The sequence below is a fragment of the Xenopus tropicalis genome, chromosome 5 (genome assembly GCF_000004195.4).
Source record: "Xenopus tropicalis strain Nigerian chromosome 5, UCB_Xtro_10.0, whole genome shotgun sequence".
In the NCBI taxonomy this organism is placed as follows: Eukaryota; Metazoa; Chordata; class Amphibia; order Anura; family Pipidae; genus Xenopus; species Xenopus tropicalis.
Window position 1 is genome coordinate 62,445,865 of NC_030681.2, and position 20,636 is coordinate 62,466,500.

General features: G+C 40.7%; 2 protein-coding genes across 12 annotated transcripts in view; one reads left to right on the top strand and one right to left on the bottom strand.

Moving 5' to 3' along the window:
* Positions 1-4,440, bottom strand: LOC100488210 (kinesin-like protein KIF27). 6 transcript variants are annotated; one of them, XR_004222701.1, is made up of 4 exons: positions 4,302-4,378; positions 3,624-3,849; positions 2,159-2,366; positions 8-1,244 (listed from the first exon to the last, which is right to left on the bottom strand). XR_004222701.1 is itself a non-coding variant. In XM_031902229.1 (3 exons), exons 2-3 carry the CDS (start codon positions 1,858-1,860, stop codon positions 952-954), a joined length of 423 nt encoding a protein of 140 aa, XP_031758089.1. In that variant the 5' UTR covers positions 1,861-1,907; positions 4,194-4,295; the 3' UTR covers positions 1-951. The 6 variants fall into 6 exon arrangements, 3 of the variants coding, with proteins under 3 accessions (XP_031758089.1, XP_004914673.1, XP_002939032.1); XM_031902229.1 differs by lacking the exons at positions 2,159-2,366; positions 3,624-3,849; positions 4,302-4,378 and adding exons at positions 1,731-1,907; positions 4,194-4,295 and having other exon boundaries at positions 1-1,244; XR_004222702.1 differs by lacking the exon at positions 3,624-3,849 and having other exon boundaries at positions 4,354-4,440.
* ccdc28a (coiled-coil domain containing 28A) overlaps positions 4,438-20,636 on the top strand; it is a 27,299-nt gene continuing 11,100 nt past the window's right edge. For 4 of the 6 annotated variants that reach the window (XM_004914617.4, XM_012963700.3, XM_018094298.2 and 1 more), the window contains exons 1-3: positions 4,456-4,545; positions 6,525-6,710; positions 7,978-8,138. In XM_004914617.4, the coding sequence (XP_004914674.2) occupies positions 6,553-6,710; positions 7,978-8,138 (319 nt within the window). In that variant the 5' untranslated portion in view covers positions 4,456-4,545; positions 6,525-6,552. Of the gene's footprint in view, positions 4,587-6,524; positions 6,711-7,977; positions 8,139-20,636 lie in introns of all 6 variants that reach the window. The other 2 variants (XM_002938987.3, XM_012963697.3) reach the window with 2 other exon arrangements.

The window sequence follows — 20,636 nt, forward strand, 5'->3', positions numbered from 1 at the left end:
TGCAACAAGTTATGTGTCAGGCTTTATTACTGGATTATTAATGTTCTGTAGGTAAATGCAGCATTTCTAGCCAGATTTGATTTTAAACTTGTTTAAAGGAACAGTTTGCTACAGAAACCCTACTATAGTTTATATAAATACCCTGCATTGTAGCCCCGGGGGGAACCATTCCTGCACCGGTACAGCTGGGGTGTTTGCTACAGAAACCCTACTATAGTTTATATAAATACCCCGCTGTGTAGCCATGGGGGCAGCCATTTAAAAGGAGAAAAGGCACAGGATACATAGCAGAATGGCTGCCCCAATGGTTACATAATAGGGTATTTAAATAAACCAGTGATCCCCAACCAGTGGCTCTGGGGCAACATGCTGCTCCCCAACCCCTTGGATGTTGCTCCCAGTGCCCCCAAAACAGACAGTTATTTTTGAATTCCTTACTTGGTGGAAAGTTTTGGTTGAATAAAAACAAGATTTCCTACCAAATAAAGCCCCTGTAAGCTGATTGGCTATTAGGGGCCTCTATGCACCCTATCACAGCCCTTATTTGGCTCCTCCATTAACTTTTATGGTGCTTGTGTTGCGCTCCAAGTCTTTTTACAATTTTATGTATGAGTAAGAAAGGTTGGGGACCCCTGATATAAACTATAGTAGGCTTAACAGTGCTGGGCAGCAGTACATTATACTGTAATTACTTTTATACCCTTTCCTTTTTTTGGCACTACTGTTCTTTTAAGATCATCTGTTTTCTCCTCTTAGACCAATGGGAAATGGATGGGGGGTGGGAATAAGAGCAAACAGTGATTTCAGGGCCTGTTTTTACCATGGATATTAAATATCCAGTCAATGAAAGTCTGTTAGTTCTTTAAATGTGAAGTACAGAAGTCAAGAGTCTTGAAAACAGTTAGTAGGTAGCAAGTCCCCAGTGTTCCTGTATTACACGCAAGCAGTTCCCTATGGGATATTTTCACTGGAGTGACACAGAGTTTTGCTCAGTTCCATCTTTGATATGGACTGGGTGGGAATATTTCCTGGCTCCTCGTCTTCTGAGCTGGCTCTTCTGGAGATATGGCTTCTAGAGGGAAGCCCGGGGAAGCCGGTGCTAGGGTCACCTTCGGGAATATCACCTGCAGCTCTGTAAGGATTGCCCTGAAGGCCGGGATGTTGAGACTCTCTTCCTTTTCCAGCAGCTTTGTTGCTTTCAAGCTGGGGGGTCCATTTCAATTTTTTGGCTGCAGTGTTATTGCCTGAAAGGAAGTATAACAGGTTTTATTGAGATAACAGACCGCACCATAAAAACAAGATATAACCTAAATATCAGTTACATTCCAACTGATGGCTCTATAGCAAATCTGCCACCAATCTTTAGGTCCAAAAATAAAACACTTAATCTTATAATAATGTACAAAACCCGCTGTTAAAACTCATAATTGACTTTTTAAAGTCATAATTCAACAGAATTTTTTTTTGGTGGCCCTACTACTCTTCGATACATACCTGTGGATCCCCTTATAATTTTTAATCAACTGGGGATCTAGTGCAACTGGAGGGCACAGAGAAGGTGCATAACAGTTGCCCCTAAGAACTTATGATCAAAGCCAACAAAAACCTATGGCAGCTACAATTCCTAAGGTCTCGGCAAGTAAAGAGAAATAATATTCATAAAATGTTCAGAAGAAGGGATTCTGTATTTCCCCTCACACAGGCAGGCACAGCTATACAAAAATACATACTTTTCAAAACCGCCACTTTGGGTTCTCCAAGCAGCTCTTTTAGCTTCTCTTTCAGCTCCCGGCTGGTTTTCTTATAAAAGAACAGCTCCTTTTCTACGTAAGACATTGTTGGCATTGCTCTCAGCAGCATTTGATTGGGTACTGATAGGGTAGAAGAAAGAACAAACTGCCCCCAAGCTAGAATGGTTTACAATGGCAGACTTCCCACTACTAGGTACTGTATGTAAAGGAAGGTAAACAACCTAAACCCACAGCAGCTGCTTATTACCCTCCTTACACAGACCCCACACTGTGTGCCATTTAATCACTACTCAATGCGAGAGGCATTCTGGGAGCGGTAATGCTACAGGGCTATAGGTTGGACATTACTTCTATATAGGAATTATAAGATTCCAAAACATTTTCACTCCTTCATAAAAGCAACAAACCTTGTTGAAGTATCGGACAAGGATGGATCTGGTTTCTGAAGGCGAGAGAGAGCTGAACTTTTTAATGATGTTGGCTTCACTTTGGGTGAGAATCCGAGAGGAGTCTATCAGAACCTTCTGCCTGTTTTGAATGTATTTGTTCTTATATTCAATCGCAGCTTCCAAGGCTTCTATCCCCCTCCTCCAGCTGGAACAGTGTGTGCTCTTCCTATGGCAACAGGTAGCAGAGAGCAATCAGGGTCAGTTTAGGTATCTAGAAACCAGCGGACCCTGGTGCAGATTGGGTCCAGAGCCCATAAGAAGCAGTGGAATATAGGAAGGGATTGTAACTGTGGGATAGCAGGTATAGTAGGGAGAGATGGTGCCTATAGTAGCAGTGGGGGAATAATAGCCTCTGGGAAGGGACTGTGGCTGTGGGATAGCAGGTATAGTTGGGAGGGATGGTGCCTATAGTAGCAGTGGGGGGATAATAGCCTCTGGGAAGGGACTGGGGCTGTGGGATAGTAGGTATAGTAGGGGGAGATGGTGCCTATAGTAGCAGTGGGGGGATAATAGCCTCTGGGAAGGGACTGGGGCTGTGGGATAGCAGGTATAGTAGGGAGAGATGGTGCCTATAGTAGCAGTGGGGGGATAATAGCCTCTGAGAAGGGACTGGGGCTGTGGGATAGCAGGTATAGTAGGGGGAGATGGTGCCTATAGTAGCAGTGGGGGGATAATAACCTCTGGGAAGGGACTGGGGCTGTGGGATAGCAGGTATAGTAGGGAGAGATGGTGCCTATAGTAGCAGTGGGGGGATAATAGCCTCTGGGAAGGGACTGGGGCTGTGGGATAGCAGGGATAGTAGGGGGAGATGGTGCCTATAGTAGCAGTGGGATAATAGCCTCTGGGAAGGGACTAGGGCTGTGGGATAGCAGGTATAGTAGGGGGAGATGGTGCCTATAGTAGCAGTGGGATAATAGTCTCTGGGAAGGGACTGTGGCTGTGGGATAGCAGGTATTAGTAGGGAGAGATGGTGCCTATAATAGCAGTGGGATAATAGCCTCTGGAAAGGGACTGTGGCTGTAGGATAGCAGGTATAGTAGGGGGAGATGGTGCCTATAGTAGCACTGGGGGGATAATAGCCTCTGGGAAGGGACTGGGGCTGTGGGATAGCAGGTATAGTAGGGGGAGATGGTGCCTATAGTAGCAGTAGGATAATAGTCTCTGGGAAGGGACTGTGGCTGTGGGATAGCAGGTATTAGTAGGGAGAGATGGTGCCTATAGTAGCAGTGGGATAATAGCCTCTGGAAAGGGACTGTGGCTGTAGGATAGCAGGTATAGTAGGGGGAGATGGTGCCTATAGTAGTAGTGGGGTCACTTTGCAGTCACATTGTTAAATAGATCCCACAAGGAAAAGTGAATACAGATTTTATTCTACCCCTTCAAATGGGAATCATTTAAACTCAAAAGAGCTAAAAGCACTTACTGCATTCAGTAAAGTGTTCTTCCCCAGGCATCCATCAGTAATCACTAAGAGCTGGACTCACATGCGTTCTGTTTATATAGCCGAGCAAAGAAGATGCTGACTAGGCTCTAAATGTACTAATAGAATTTGAAGAATGCGCCAAATGTTGCATGTTAGAGACGTTCCCCAGGCCTTACGTCGCTGACGTAGTCGCTTAGCTTCACATGTTTTTTATGTCATCCCGGGTCTAAGCACACAAAAACATCCCCCCACAAAAAAAAAAAAACAGCCCCCAAAATTATCTAACACACCAAAAACAAAGCACACCCCAAAACTCTTCCCCATAGCTCAAAATTGTGCAGCATGTCAACATAACCGAAAAAAAAAATTAAATAACCACCCTTCAAACAAAAAAAAAATTCACAGCCCAAAACTCATCAGCAACCTTTAACCCCAAAAATACAAGCACTCCACATATAAGCAGGCTCCAACAACCCCCTAATATTAAGAGCACACAAGTGCGTAAAAGATCCACAGCCTCCACTGAACAGCAAGTGCGTAAAAGATCCACAGCCTCCACTGAACAGCAAGTGCCCCAGTATTCAGGCAAGAACTCATAAACTCCTGCATTTAATCCTGTAAGAAAAGAATAAAGCTTCCCAGCGCAACCCAATACTCAGACAGCGCTGTGCCAACTACCTGTAACCAGCCATCCTCTCCAGCCCGAGAAACCACTGAGGAGCGCACTCACCCATGAGCAGTCATTTGAAAAAGGCGCCGATAGTTACGTGTTGGAGACGTCGCTACGTCATCACGTTGTCTGTGACGTCACGCGCGGCCCATTGGCCACTAGGAACTAGCAGCTACCTTAGCTGCACTGGCCTTCATTAGCGGAGGAATTATACTTTTAAATGGCGTTGCGTGGTAGTTGAACTGCGATACGGTACTGTGGGCTGTTACATGTAAAATCAGGACTTCAGGGTGGTATGCTGCAGTTTGGAGTGCTCTAGGATTTATAGGATTCTATTTCATCGAGAAACGTTGTGCTCACTCTCGACCTTGTGTTACTGACGTTTATACTGAATGTTTTGGGGAATGGCTGCCAACATTTTATTAAGCCCGAGCACTATTTTCGTTCTTGACTGTCCATGTTTTAGAAACGTATAGCGCAGAAGCATTTAATTTACGTTTAGTCATTTCTCAGTGACTTCTTTATCATCACTTTTTAGCATGCCTTATGGTTTTATTCTGCGTAATTCTTGTAACAAAGGACCCCAGACAAAGAATATACATAAGCTTGCTCATAATGGAATTTATGGTTCTATTTACAATTGTCTAACCGTTGACTTTTCTGTGAAGTTTACACATTCATTAATTTTGTAATTGAACATATTCATTCTTACGTTACCCAGTATGCCAGGGACCTGGGCGTTTTCAGATAAGGGCGTTTCCATAATATAGAGTTACAATAAGTCTGCTAAAAATATTTCAGCATTTAATAAGCCTAAAATAATTATTTTGCCACCAATATGGATTCATGCAACTTAGACACCATTAAGTACATGATACTGTTTTATCATTACAGAGAAAGAGGAAATCACTTTTAAAAATAATACTTATGTACTTGAAATGGAGCAGGAGAGAGACATAGCCAATATGGAGGCCCCTTTGCTTAATTGTTAACTCAAACATTCTAGTTATTAGATGTATGATGCTAGATTTACGTATTGTAAAGCTAGCCATTATCACTGCATAGTGTGGAGGTATGATTTGAAAAGAAAAACATTTCATGAACACGTGATTTCAGCATATTTAGAAAGATGGACAAATGTTCTTTATGCTGCTTAAAACTATAGGATTTTTGATCTTACAAGAGGAACGAACCCTTTTTAATAATTCATCCCTCTTCAGATCCCTTCCCCCTACTGATCTGCACTACTGGGGACTTTATATACTACCCTGACTGCGGTACCTTATTAGAAAAAGCATAGTATTGCTGCAAGGCTTGGTGTGCACCATCTTGAGAAGAGGGCACAAAGTGGTGCAGGATGGCACCCATTGGCCATGCTGCGGTAATCCAGTGGGGCCATGGAGGCTCTAAAAGTTGGGTGGGGGTGTATCATCATCACTTTGGCAGCCTCAGGGCAAGTTGCTGAAATTCCCTGAAAGGGGCAGTTTATGTGGTCCCTGGTCATGTGACTATGTGGTCCCCAGTCAACTAATTCAAATTAGTTCAACAACTCTTGATTATTTGTAGGTTTGTTACGTTGCCTCATATTCCATATAAAATTTTCTCTCTATTTCTTGTGAAGAAAAACATATACACTGAAGTAGTAGCAGGGTATTTTATTATTTCTTTACACAAAACCTTCCCATTCATGTCTGTAAGCTAACCACCAAACTTTAAGCTCTTTGGGCCACTGAACTTCTTTCATTCATCAGTTATGAACCATGCTGATTAGGTTATGGCATATAGGTTGTTCTGTCTGTCACTATTATCAAGCAGAAAAAGAATAGTGGGCAAAATGCAGCAAGTTTTTTTGCATGAAGGTCTGTAGGCATCAGCCAGGTCATTTTTATTTAGGAACATATTTTACAGCGACAGTTGAACAGGGGCAATGTAATAACAGCAGTGGGCAAAACACCCTGTGTGCCTTAAGCTTTAATTTCTGCTGTTTTTAAGACGTTTGTTCTGCCTGTACTTGTGATGCATTTACTCAGTGATTCATGCACAAGTAGCAATATTTTAATAAAACATATGCAGTATGTTCGGGCATACATAAACAGGAATATACATACCAACAATAGCTTTCTGTTTCAATAACAATGATTTTCTTATGTAAAGTAGGTATTTTTTTCTGTCTTGTTGTGGATACAGTTTTACTGTTGGACAGCTGATTTATTGCTTTATTTTATGAATAGAATCCATGTGACTAGAAATTGCCTCTCAATGGATGAGCGGAAGATAAAAAGGAGGAGCCCCAAGTCCTCCACCAGTCACCCTCCCCCTCTAGTAAATTCCAAGAGAAACTCTGTGCCACTTAGTAAAAGCACTGGATTTTCAAATGTTGTGGCACAGCCAACTGGGCAAAAACCAAAGCTGAAAAGGTAAGATCATTTTGGTTTAGTGAATCCAACTTTTATTAACGTTTGGTATGTTTCAGGACCTGTTCTTAATAACCTGTTATTTAGTTTTCATAAAGCATTTTCTATGACATCTGAATTATTTGTTATTTGAATTATTACCTCTTTCTAGCCTACAACTTAAAGGAGAAGAAAAGTTAAAATGTCTCTTACCTTATACCCCAGGCTGGTGCTCCTGTTAGGAGAAAACCGCACCAGGCTGGGGTAGCTGCGGGGCAGCGATCCTTCTCCGTTTGTCTTCGTTCTTCCGAATCCCAGTGCTGGCGCATGCGCGTTACAGTGAAAATGCTGGCTTTCTTGTTAAAGTTAGAGTTTTCACTCTACTGTGCATGCACAAGCAGAGCAAACACTGAAGAAGGAAGAGGGTTGCTGAATCGCAGCTACCCTTTTAACAGGAGCACCAGCCCCAGGGTATAAGGTAAGCGATTACAATCACCTGGGGGTGCCTAATATTTTGGCACACCCAGGAATTGTATCTTTCCTTCTCCTTTAAATTTGGTTGTTGCAATCATTGAACAAAAAATTTAGATTGTGAAGGTTCAGTCTTATGGTAATGTTAAAAGGAGGTGCAGCCTTGATCTCTCTTTAACTGTGCAGATACGTGGAACAGACAGGCTAACCGATGTCTGTCAATGAAGAAACATGGCAGAGTGGAAGGGAATGCATCAGGGTTTTCTTTACCTGCAAAGAAACGTATACAGAGAAAAGCTGCTTGAAAAATGCTCTAATTGTGCCTGCACCCAGAAGCAATGAATCCGATTGGGTTAAGGCACACGCAGCCAATATCCGTCAACTCATGCGAGACTTTGTGTGCCTGCACCCGGATTCAGTTATTTAGAAGAGGCTGACAATCTGTCTCATTGCCTTCCCCTGCCATCCCACTGGCGAAAATGTAAGTCGCCGGTGGGATGGCACACGCGGCGGTGCGATTTCGCGCAAATTGCCGAAAAAGCCTCGCGAGGCAACTTTTTTAGCCCAGAGTTAAACCAGCACCTCCTTTTATTACTTAAATGCCACAGGACATAGATTTTCCAGCACATGCATGGAAAGGCCATGGTGCCAGAGTCCAAGTTTCTGGATGACTCTTAGGTTTATGCCATAACTTTATTTAAATGGCAGTGTGGGGCATTGATCAAAGATCCAGACAATACTAAAATTGTAAACAAACTATACTATCTGTCATTTGTTTCTACATTGCATGCAAATAATAGCCCTTTGTTTTTTTTATAAGAGTTTTTAAGGAGAAGTCAAAATCTCAAGGAGAGGGTAAAGCTGTTTCATCTGCTCCAATTCAGCACTCATTTCTTACAGACGTTTCTGATGTTCAGGAGATGGAGAAGGGTCTCTTGAGTCTACTCAATGACTTTCACTCTGGCAAGCTGGAAGCATTTGGTAATTTGAGTTTTAATTTTATTTTTGCTTGTTATCAATAACATTGTATAAATAGAAAACAATGTTCTTTAGTGGTAATGTGATACCATTTATTGGCTAACTGATTTTTAGAAATGAAAGCTTTCAAGGAAAAATTAAATCTCTTTGGCAGACATTTGCATGATGCTGTAACATCATGCAAATGCTTGATAACGAGGCATAATTTTTTTTCTGGAAAGCTTGCATTCTTGCATATGTCAGTAAGCCAATAAATGGTGTCATGTTACCACAAAGAAAAATATTTTCTTTTTCTAAATTATGGCTAACTTGTTACAGCACTACTACTGCATGAATAGATTATACAAGTATATGACAGTGTGTAAAATACTTTTTTTTTCTGTATCTGCATATTTTGTCTACTTTGAATGCAAAGTAACTTGATGCCAGCAGTGGAGGTGTGTTTTGAGAATGAGAATTTGTTGTTCACAAATCAGTGCATCACTGGGATACATTTTTGTGTTTTTGTGTGAGTTTACAGAGAAAGTTAGGGTTCGGTGTTATCAACATCTAATCAGTGTGTTAGTGTGTAAAATCCCACAGTGAAATTGAATAAAATCTAAATGGAAAATGTGATAAATTATAAGTATCCAAAATCAGTGCAGCATGAGGATAAATGTTAAAGTGGAACTCACCAAGTCTACAAGTCTTATTCCCAGGGGAATCAGCTTGATATCACTGCAGGAATAAAGATGTAATAATTTAGTTTTAACAGCAACATTGTTGTTTCCTTGGGGAAACATTGTTGGTTTTTCAAGGGGAAACTCTTGGAAGTTTTCATAGTTGATTTATTAGGTTTTTTTTGTACAGATCAATGGAAATATATTCTGCAAAGGGATTTAAATAAATTAGCAATGCAAAAACACAAAACAGTTGCATATTTATATATCCCTTTAATATAAAAACACCTTACTGATGACTGGTGCAGCCATTTCTTTTTCAAAGTCACGTATTTAGTTAAATGTAGATTACCCACAAGGCACCTGGGCCAGATGGAATACACCCTCGGGTACTGAGAGAGCTAGGGGCAGAATTGCAGTGGCCCTTGTTTCTGATATTCTCAGACTCGCTTTCATCAGGTATGGTACCTAGGGATTGGAAGAAGGTGAATGTCATTCCTATATTTAAAAAGGGAGTAAGATCTCAGCCTGGCAATTATAGGCCTGTAAGTTTGACATCAGTGGTGGGCAAGTTATTTGAAAGCTTGTTAAGAGATCACATTCAAAATTATGTACTGGAGAATGCCATTATGAGCAGTAATCAGCATGGCTTTATGAAGGACAGGTCATGTCAGACCAATTTAATTGCTTTTTATGATGAGGTAAGTAAGAAGCTGGACAGTGGGGATGCAGTAGATATTATCTATTTGGATTTTGCCAAAGCATTTGATACCGTTCCCCACAAATGACTGCTTTCTAAGCTAAGGTCTATTGGTCTTAGTGAAGTCATTTGCACATGGATAGAAAACTGGCTACAGGATCGGGTGGTTGTTAATGGCACATTCTCTATTTGGAATATGGTTCTCAGTGGGGTCCCTCAGGGTTCTGTACTGGGTCCACTTTTGTTTAACTTGTTCATAAATGACTTGGGGGAGGGTATTATGAGTAATGTATCAGTGTTTGCAGATGACACAAAACTCTGCAGACCAGTCAATTCTATCCAGGATGTGACATCCCTGCAGCAGGATCTTGGTCATGCACCTGGGATGTAAAAATATGCAAGCCCCGTATACCCTTAATGGGACTGCACTAGGCAAATCCATAATGGAGAAGGACCTTGGAGTCCTTGTAGATAATAAACTTAGCTGTAGCAAGCAATGCCAGGCAGCAGCTGCAAGGGTAAACAAGGTTTTGAGCTGTATTAAAAGGGGTATAGATTCACGGGAGGAGGGGGTTATTCTTTCCCTTTACAGAGCGCTGGTAAGGCCCTATCTAGAATATGCTGTTCAGTTTTGGTCTCCAGTGCTCAAACGGGACATTATTGAGTTAGAGAGGGTCCAGAGAAGGGCAACTAAGCTGGTAAAGGGTATGGAAAGTCTCAGTTATGAAGAAAGACTGGAAAAGTTGAGTCTGTTTACACTGGAGAAGAGGCGCTTAAGAGGTGACATGATAACTATGTATAAATATATAAAGGGATCATATAATTACCTTTCTAATGTTTTATTTACCAGTAGGTCCTTCCAACGGACACGAGGGCACCCACTCCGTTTAGAAGAAGGGAGGTTCCATTTAAATATTCGGAAAGGATTTTTTACAGTAAGAGCTGTGAAGTTGTGGAATTCCCTCCCCGAATCAGTTGTACTGGCTGATACATTATATAGCTTTAAGAAGGGGCTGGATGGATTCTTAGCAAGTGAGGGAATACAGGGTTATGGGAGATAGCTCTTAGTACAAGTTGATCCAGGGACTGGTCCGATTGCCATCTTGGAGTCAGGAAGGAATTTTTTCCCCTCTGCGGCAAATTAGAGAGGCTTCAGATGGGGTTTTTTGCCTTCCTCTGGATCAACTAGTAGTTAGGCAGGTTATATATAGGCATTATGGTTGACCTTGATGGACGTATGTCTTTTTTCAACCCAACTTACTATGTTACCTACATGTAAAAATGTCTGCTTCTGGTGAGTAAAAATTGTGTATAGTCTGCCCTACACCATATGGCATGGTCCCCCAAAAATTTTTATTTGCTTAGTTTATTATTTCCTGTTATTCAACAATAAATGGAGGAACAACTGAACACAATCTGATTGCTCCTTCATTTATTGTTTTATGGAGAAAAATGCATGTCGGCTCTTATATAGCAAATACCATACCAGTACATATAACACATCTGCATATATGTAGTCTGGTTGTACCTGCTTTTCTCTCGCTTTGCCTCTGCTGTCTACTAACTGTGTGGCTGTCATGGAGAAGGAAGGAGGGTGGATGGTTTTTTTTTAAACTAACAGCTCAGAATCACTGTTGCAAAAAATGGCCAGAAGGGAAGTTCTTCTTTCTGTGCAGCAATAAAAGTTTTGGAAGTAGGATTGGGATCTGCTTCTGTGCTCCCTTTTATGTCCATTGCTGTACAACTGAAAGCCCCTGGCCAACTCTTGTGTGGCCCCTATCTGTTTAGCTGCTGTGACTACTTAACCTTTGTGTAAGTTTTAAATTGTACCAGTAGTGATATTAACTGGCCCCTGCATTGTTCACACCTCGGATTCAGGCTGTAAAGCCCTGTATTATACAAACCTGTACATTCCTCTATTGTTCAAACCTGTACATTCCTGTATTGTTCACACCTTTAATCCCCTGTATTGTTCACACCTGTGAGACCCTAGACTCAGACTGTAAGATCTCCCCCTGTTCACACCTCATACTGTTGGAGCAGTGATGGCATTATGTCACTGTATGTAGTGCAGTACAAACTGTTCAACTTGGAGTGGTCATAATCAGTTACTTAAATAGATATTCTAGGTTTCCCTCTTGCCTTCCTTCTGCATATTCTGCCTGCCCTGCCTGTGTGTGCTATACTCTGCCTGCCCTATGCTGTCTGTGTGTGCGCCATACTCTGCCTTCCCTATGCTGTCTGTGTGTGCGCCATACTCTGCCTGCCCTAGCCTGCCTTGTTCTGGGAGTTTGTTAGGGGGTTCCGTAATGTATGTAATTATGTGCTGGGGTTTGCTGTGCTATTCACAGGGGAGGAGGCATATGGATTTAAGGGTGTGGCAAAATATAACATAAACTGTTTTCACATATGAGTCAAAGGCAATATCCCTGCAGTGAGCACAAATTATTTGTTTTTTTGGCTACCACCATTAAAGCTCTTGCGATAACATGGATGTGGTTTAAAAAAAGAGAAGTGGTCAAAACTGCCCAGAAAAATTCCAGTCTTCAGTACCCCAGAAGCACTGTTCTAGCCTATGCCAACAGTGATAATAACATGGAACATAACATAAGAAAGTAACTAAAACACTAAATTTTAGGTGTGAAAACTTTGCTGAGTGCATCTCTACAATATATTTACTGGAAATGCCTTCATGTGGCATTAACCCTTTAAGTGCCAGCCGAATTCGTCATTTCAGTTCCCCCCAGTGCCAGACGTTTTGTAAACATTCTGTGCTCTCTCAATGTAGGGGCTTTTACTGGGGGCAGGGTTAAGTTTAGGTAGGCAAACTATATATTGTTTTTTTCAGGAGAACCTGAGCTTTCCAAATCTACCTGAGTTTTTGTGTATTTCCACTTCTGGAACAAGATTTAGAGCTTGAAATACAAAAAAAAAAAGAAAAAATGCTATTTTTCATGATATAAGGATTTCTACCAGAAACACATTTTATTTTATGGACAAAAATTCAACTGATTTGGAAAGCCTCATGTCTCCCGAACGTGCCAGTACCTGATATGTATAGTTTTATTGAGATTTCTGACTTCTATAGATCAAAAACTCCCAGCAGTAAATTACTAAATTTTCAAAGCATTACAGCAGAATACGGCATACTTTACATTCCAAAGCCAAAAATCCTGGAACATTAGGTTTACCCCAGGAAACCATACATTTTTGAAAACTACACATTCTGACGAATCCGAAATGGGTAAATATGTCTTCCAACTCATTAAGAATGCTTTACTGAATTTAGCATTTTCTATAAAAAATTATGAAAATTCTAAAAAATCACCTCAAATCTTCCATTTTCAAGCACCTTATCTCCCACATAACATTAGGTACGAAGAAAACACACCCTAAATATGAAAGCAAGGGGTCCACTGAACAGTTTGATGCCCATTGTGCATAGGATCACCGATGTATCTGGAATTTAGAAACCCCAAAAGGAAGTTAGTACATACAAATTGCCCAGGAGATCTCTATAGCTACTGAAAATTCAACACATTTACTGCATTTTCTGTGGGGTAAAAACACAAAAAAATACATTGACCCCCCCAAAACCATATATTTTTGGAAAGTACACATTCGGACGAATTCAAAATTGGTGCCCATGTCTTTCTACTCCAAACTACTGAGTCGCAATTCTTTCCCAAAATTGCCAGTTTTGATGAAATACCTAAAAATCACATCAAATCTTCCACTTTCAAGCACCTTATCTCCCACATAACATTAGGTACCAAAAGAACACACCCTAAATATGAAAGCCAAGGGTCCGCTGAACAGTTTCATGCCCATTGTGCATAGGATCACCAATGTATCTGGCATTTAGAGACCCCATAAGGAAGTTAGTGCATACAAATTGCCCAGGAGATCTCTTTAGCTACTGAAAATTCAACACATTTACTGCATTTTCTGTGGGCTAAAAACATAAAAAAATACATTGACCCCCCAAAACCATATAATTTTGGAAAGTACACATTCGGGCAAATTCAAAATTGGTACCCATGTCTTTCTACTCCAAACTACAGAGTCGCAGTGCTTTCCCAAAATTGCTAGTTTTGGTGAAATACCTGAAAATCACATCAAATCTTCCACTTTCAAGCACCATATCTCCCACATAACATTAGGTACCAAGAAAACACACCCTAAATATGAAAGCCAAGGGTCCGCTGAACAGTTTGATGCCCATTGTGCATAGGATCAGCACTGTATCTGGCATTTAGAGACCCCATAAGGACGTCAGTACATAGAGATTGCCCCAGAGGTCTCTTTAGCTACTGAAAATTCAACATGTTTACTGCATTATCTGTGGGGTAAAAACACAAAAAAATACATTGACCCCCCAAAACCATAAATTTTTGGAAAGTACACATTCGGGCGAATTCAAAATTGGTACCCATGTCTTTCTACTCAAACTACAGAGTCACAGTGCTTTCCCAAAATTGCTAGTTTTGGTGAAATACCTGAAAATCACATCAAATCTTCCACTTTCAAGCACCATATCTCCCACATAACATTAGGTACCAAGAAAACAAACCCTAAATATGAAAGCCAAGGGTCCGCTGAACAGTTTGATGCCCATTGTGCATAGGATCAGCACTGTATCTGGCATTTAGAGACCCCATAAGGAAGTTAGTGCATACAAAGTGTATACACTGCAATATAAGCTACCGGCATGTGCATGATGCGGCATAAGACCCCCTAACAGTACAGAGACCCTAGAAAACCATATATTTTCCGAAAGTACACATTCTGACAAAACAAAAATGGGTAAATACATCTTTCTACTACAAACTACCAAACTACAAAGCTATGCTAAACAGAACGGTTTTTATGACATTTCTGAAAATTGTCACAAAGCTTGCATTTTACCCCATTATGTACCCTCACATTTTGTACCGTATCAACATAAAACATTCTAAATATGAACGCCTGGGGTCTACTGAACAGTTTGATGCCCTATATGCATAGATTTACCAAACTATGTGGGGTACAGGGGCACCCAAGTAAAAATAGTGCATATGAATTTTCACATAAGATGCTTCGGCTCATGCAGTTTTTGCACCCGGTATGTGTATTATGTGCCATACGACCCCCTAACAGTAAGGAGACCCTAGAAAACCATATATTTTCCGAAAGTACACATTCTGACAAAACAAAAATGGGTAAATAAAACTTTCTACTGCAAACTACCAAACTACAAAGCTATGCTAAACAGAACAGTTTTTGTGACATTTCTGAAAATCGTCACAAAGCTTGCATGTTGCCCCATTATGTACCCCACATTTAGTAACGTACCAACATAAAACATTCTTACTATGAACGCCACTAGTCCTACTGAACAGTTTGATGCCCAATATGAATAGATTTACCAAACTATGTGGGGTACAGAGGATGCCAAATTGAAATACAGCAGACAAAATGTCCATGTGCAAAGACAAGTAACAAAGAACAATGTAAAAAGCAACAATTGATAAAAAATAAAAAAAAATCACTAAAATCATTTTTTTTTGCCTAATAATATCTGCGTATTTTGGCTTGGGCAAATAAGTTTTACAGACAAAGTCAAGCGAACAAGAACTATGCATAACTGAAAATGCTATAAAATGGCTAAACATGCAGTAAAATACCCAAAAATGCGCCAAAATCACAGAAAATGTAGTAGAAACACCAAAATAATACACAAAAGGTATTGCGCAGTGCGGTTAGCGAATACACTATCCGCAATGGCAATAAAACATTTTTTTCAGGCAAGAATAAAAACGATGCGATTAGAAAAAAATTTTTTTTACAAAATTACATAAGTGTGTAAGTGTACACATGGTAAAATGTGTTTTGTGTGCATGTATGCAAGTAAGTGTGTGTAAGTGTAAGTGTTGTGTATGTTTGAAATCTCCCAACTCCCCTAAAATGTATGTGTTTGTGTGTAAATGTGAGTATAAGTGTGTATTAGTGTATTATGTGTGTGTATGTGTGTTTTTGTGTGTTTTTGCCACTTACCTGTGTAGGAGATCGTTGATCTGCAGGGAGACACACACGCAGCAGTCCGGGAGTGAGTATGAGCAGCAGGAAGCAGGGGGGCCAGCAGGGGGGAGCAGAGAAAGGCAGAAGGCGATCGTGAAATCCGCCTGGATTTCACGTGCCTGCCTTTTCTTATGGGGCCCCTGGGCGATTGCGCCCCAGGGGCCACTCGTTCCCCACCACTGACTATTGTCTGGAGGCTGGGGAACGAGCGGGGAGCGAAGGAGCGGCTTGAAAAGCCGCTTCTCCGCTCCCAAACCCGGAAGTGCCCCAGGAGGTAGATTCTACGTCCTGTGGCACTAAAAAGGTTAAACATGGAAAATGAAATGTACTTGTCAGTATATTCCCCTTGTAGGCAAGGAAAGATATTGCAAAGCAAAACCTTTATGGTTTGATAAAAGTGTTGGTGTCAAGGTTGGTAAAAAAATGTGCTTTTGAAGCTGGGACACCTGAAAGTTTTGTCAGGTGTAAGGAAGTCAGTAAAGCATACAAAAGAGATATCTGGCAAGCTAAAATCAAGGTGGAATAGGATGCCCATAAGGAGTTGCAGCAAGGAGTAAAATTAATCTGAAATTATTTTTTTTTAATTACGTGAATAGTAAAAAACAAAAAAAGGAAGAAGGGGTGGGACCCTTATCAAACTGGGTCAGTTGGTTTATGAGAGCAGGGAAAAAATGCAAAAATTCTGAACTGTTATTTTTTCATCTGGCTACAGGATCGGGTACATACAGTGGTTGTTAAGGAAGAACTAAACTCTAAAAATGAATATGGCTACAAATGCTATATTTTATATTATAAACTGGCTGCACTGACTTAAAGGAGAATGCAAGTCAAAATTTAAAAAGCATACTGCCCAATAGTCCTCCTATTGTTTAGTAAAAACGCCACACTTTTGGCTCACCTAATCAAATATTTAGTCACACTTACTTCACATTTTATAGAACAGGCAGCCATCTCTAAAAAGGTATTCTCCCTTCCTTTCCCTCCTTGCTTCATACTGTACATGTGTTTCATTCCCTCCCCCCCCTGCCCTCTGCCAGATCTGCTTCTGATTGGCTGGTGGGCATGGAGACAGAATCAAGTTACACACATGCTCAGAGAATAGGAAGGCTGCAGCCTACAGGAAGGACAAAGAGATTTCAGTGATGTCACTGTAGTCTTCACATTGTTGTAGGCTGCCAGCACCAAATCTCAGAGAAGCAAGCAGGGATCTGGGACTTAAAAAGAAGGCCTTTAGACTTACTTTTAATTTATATTAACCTTTCATTGTCCTTTCAGCATCTCTATAGTGGTAATGATATAGGTCGTTACAGGAGCTCCCCATCTTGGATTCTGTCCCCCCTGTGATGGTTGGGGTTGTTATTCCAGAAAAAAAGTTGCTTGCAAGGGAATTTGATTACTCTTTACAAGTACATTATAGACAGATAGGGGGAGATCTTTTTCCCATAAAAATGATCAACACATCAGATACAACACCTTTAGAGTAGAGCAACAGTACTTCGGGACAGATAATTAGAACAAGTTTCTAAACTTGTTGCATGACTATTTTATGTCATAGGTTGTTGAGTGGCCAGTATAATTGGAGAGCACCTTCACTCAAATACTCTAATAGGTGTCCAGGGGTATGCATGATCAAAAGAATACACCTTTGCACTACCCTCTGGTATACTTATTCTTAAAACGTACCTTTTTAATCCATGTCCATGAAACTAAAATAAAGGGCACAGCTAAGTTACTTCCTAAGTGCTTACAGAGACGCACTAAGCCTTAGGGGTAGTGGTTAACTGAGGAAAGAGTCGTTCTGGAGTCGCAGCTAATAGGTACTGGTCTGCACAACTGGCTCCCCAAACAACCATATGCGACCCACACCCACAACAAGGCCATTACAGGATATAAACCTCTTCTTCCTGCATGTGCTGATGATGAGTCCCTTCTTGATAGGTTGAATAATTTTTAAGCCAGGTTTGATGCACAAAATAATTATCCCGTAAGGAAGATCTCCCTTCCTCCAAACGGCAAGATGTTTTGTCTGACTGTGGACGAGGTACTGAGATACATAGCCCTGATTAGATTCCTGGACATTTGCTTAAAGAATGTGTTTTTATCGCTTGAACAATCTGTGGTCTCAGAGTGTTTTAAAGTTACCACCACTTTTCCAGTGTCAAAAAACAATCTGTGACATGTTTAAATGACTATCGACCTATTGCTGTTACACCGATAGTCATGAAATGCTTTGAGAGAATAGTCATACCACACATTAAAAATATGAATCTTTCACATATAGAGAATAAAAACACTTATGTCAGGATACTGTTTATTGATTTTAGTTCTGCTTTTAATACAATTATACCACAAAAGTTGCTTGATAAGCTTGTGAACTTGGGAGTAAGTATACCACTTTGTAATTTGATTTTAGATTTTTTTTATAGCACGGCCACAGTCAGTTAGGATCCAATTAAGTTGAGCACCAGTTCGCCACAGTGCTGTGTACTCTCCACATTGCTTTTCACATTAATGACATATGATTTGTTCTGCCCAGTTTGGTTCTAATTACATAATTAAATTTGTTGATGACACAACTGTAATTTAATCACAAATAATAATGAATCGACATACATAGAGGAGAGTTTCTTAATATTGAGAAAGCTAAGGAGATGAGTTTGGATTTTAGGAAGGCTCCTTGTACCCATAATGCTCTCTATATAAATGGCTCCACTGTTGAAAACGTGAGCAGTTTTAAATTCCTTGGGGTTCAGATTTCAAACAATTTTACGTGGGGTCAAAATTTGGTTAGTAAAGCTCAGCAACTACTTTTCTTCTTGCAAAGGTTGAGGAAAGTAAATCTTAATCCCTCCACACTTGTATCCTTTTATAGAGGAGTTATAGAGAGTGCACTGACAAATTCTATCACTGTGTGGTATGGTATCTGTAGTGCTGCTGATCGAAAGACACTACAGAGGATTGTGAGAACAGCAGAAGAGATTATAGGGGAAGCCCTACCTTCAATTTAAAGAATAAGTAAACCTTTTTTTTTATATATGAGTAAAATTACTCTAAACAGCCTCTAGAATTACTTACCTTTGTCCCAGCATTCTCTCTGACCTGTTTCCTCAGTCAGAAGGTATTCTTTTTAGTTGCTTCCTTGTGCAGAGTGAAGCCCCGCCCCCACTTCCTGTTCAGTTCTCTCTTCAATTCGACAAGGTTTTCGGAGTGGAGAGCCTTCTGCACGTGCCTGGAGGCAGCAGGAGCCAGTCTGTGCATTAGCCGTTTTTTTTTTTTTTTTTTTTAATGAGACCTGAACAGGAAGTGGAGGCGGGGCTTCACTCTGCACATGGGAGCAACGATAAAGAATACCTTCTGACTGAGGAAACCGGTCAGAGAGAATGCTGGGACAAAGGTAATTCTGGGGGCTGTTTAGAGAAATTTTACTCATAGAAAAGAAAAGGTTTACTTATTCTTTAAGATATTTTTAAAACACGTTGCTCCCGGAGGGCAGTTAGCATTGTAGGTTATCGTTTCGTACGATATTCGGTGTGTGTATGGTATGTCGGCGAGTCGACCGATATCGCAGGAAGCTGCTGATATCGGCTGACTCGCCGATCGGACCAGTTTGAAAATTTTGATCGGGCGCTATAGAAGGCGCCTGACCAAAATCTCCCTTCAGCGCTGAATCGGCAGAAGGAGGTAAAAATCCTATTGTTTCTTACCTCCTTACCTGCCGATTCAGCCCTGAATGGTGTGTGGCGGATCTGACCAATGGTCGCACGAAACATCGTCAGATTGCCACGTGTATGGCCAGCTTAACAGACCAACACTGTGGTCTTGGAGTTTGTAACAAATTCCCTCTTGGTAGAACTATAACTCCCAGCTTCTCTTTTTCCACTTTCTCCTGCTGCTGGACAAATATACAACTGACGTGTAAAATCCTAAAACTGAGCGATCACATCATTCAGAGGAAGCCAGTCGGCGGAATGCGTCAGCGGTGGATAGAGATGCCAAACGCAAACGGAGAGACTTGCAGATCGCCTAAGGAGACTGATAAGCAAGCAAGGATCCGACGCTGTTTATAAAAGGACTCCCAATGGGCGCAATTTTTATGGCGTTTGTGAGTTTAACTTATATGTTTTAGAATAAAGTTTTAGGATTTTACACATGTCCGTTGTATATTTGTCCAGCAGCAGGAGAAAGAGAAGCTGGGAGTTACAGTTCTACCAAGAAGGAATTTGTTACAAGCTCCAACACCATAGTGTTGGTCTGTGAGTATATGCACAATTGGTTAAGGATAAAAGGAAGTCACGGAAGAGTGTAAAATACGTAAATTCACCTATTTAAATAGACACAAACTTTAAACACTTTGTAGTGGATTGTACTTATGTGTTTTCACAGAAAAGTGAAGTCAATTTGGTAGTGGTGTTCACAAGATTTGTTTCAGATACAAACACTTTGGAGGGGTGATTATCAATATTATATTACTGTATTATGCTATTTTTTTTTTTATTCTATCCCATAAGACCTCATCTGGGAAGTCTGGACAGAGGAGGGCGCTCCAGTAAAGTTTATTGACTAAACCATACAGCCAGTATGGACAGATGCTTGACTTTCTGGATACTACAAGACTACAGCCACCAACTCAATTATTCATTTTGACAGCCACTACCCCATAACTATTAAGACAGGTATCCCCATAGGTGAATTTCTACGTCCAAGACGGAATTGCTCTGCCATTAGCACATTTAAAAATAGAGCATGAAACTGAAAGCCCGTTTACAAGTTTAGTCGAAAGGTCATACTCTTGTGCAATTCGTACAACACAAACCAGTCTATTAAAAACTAAAAATAAAGATAAACCTGCATCATTGATACGTTTCATTGTTACCTTCAGTAACCAATGGCATTTGATACAGCAGATACTTACCCCCCCCCTCCCTTAGGAATGTGAGATCTGAGCTACCATGGGCTAGCTGCAAGCAGAAAGCTACTTAAAATGGCAGCTGATGTCTTAAGCAAACAGAGAAAGCTTCTAGAGCTGTTTAGTCGGGCGTGGTAATGCTTTCTGCAGAATAAATATATTGTTCTAGGTGGCAC

Excerpts from the sequence above, each read along its gene's own strand:
- LOC100488210 (XM_031902229.1), bottom strand. The coding sequence starts at position 1,860 with ATGCTGCTGAGAGCAATGCCAACAATGTCTTACGTAGAAAAGGAGCTG. Across the intron at positions 1,245-1,730 it reads CAAAGTGGCGGTTTTGAAAA|GCAATAACACTGCAGCCAAA; the intron begins GTATGTATTTTT and ends ACTTCCTTTCAG.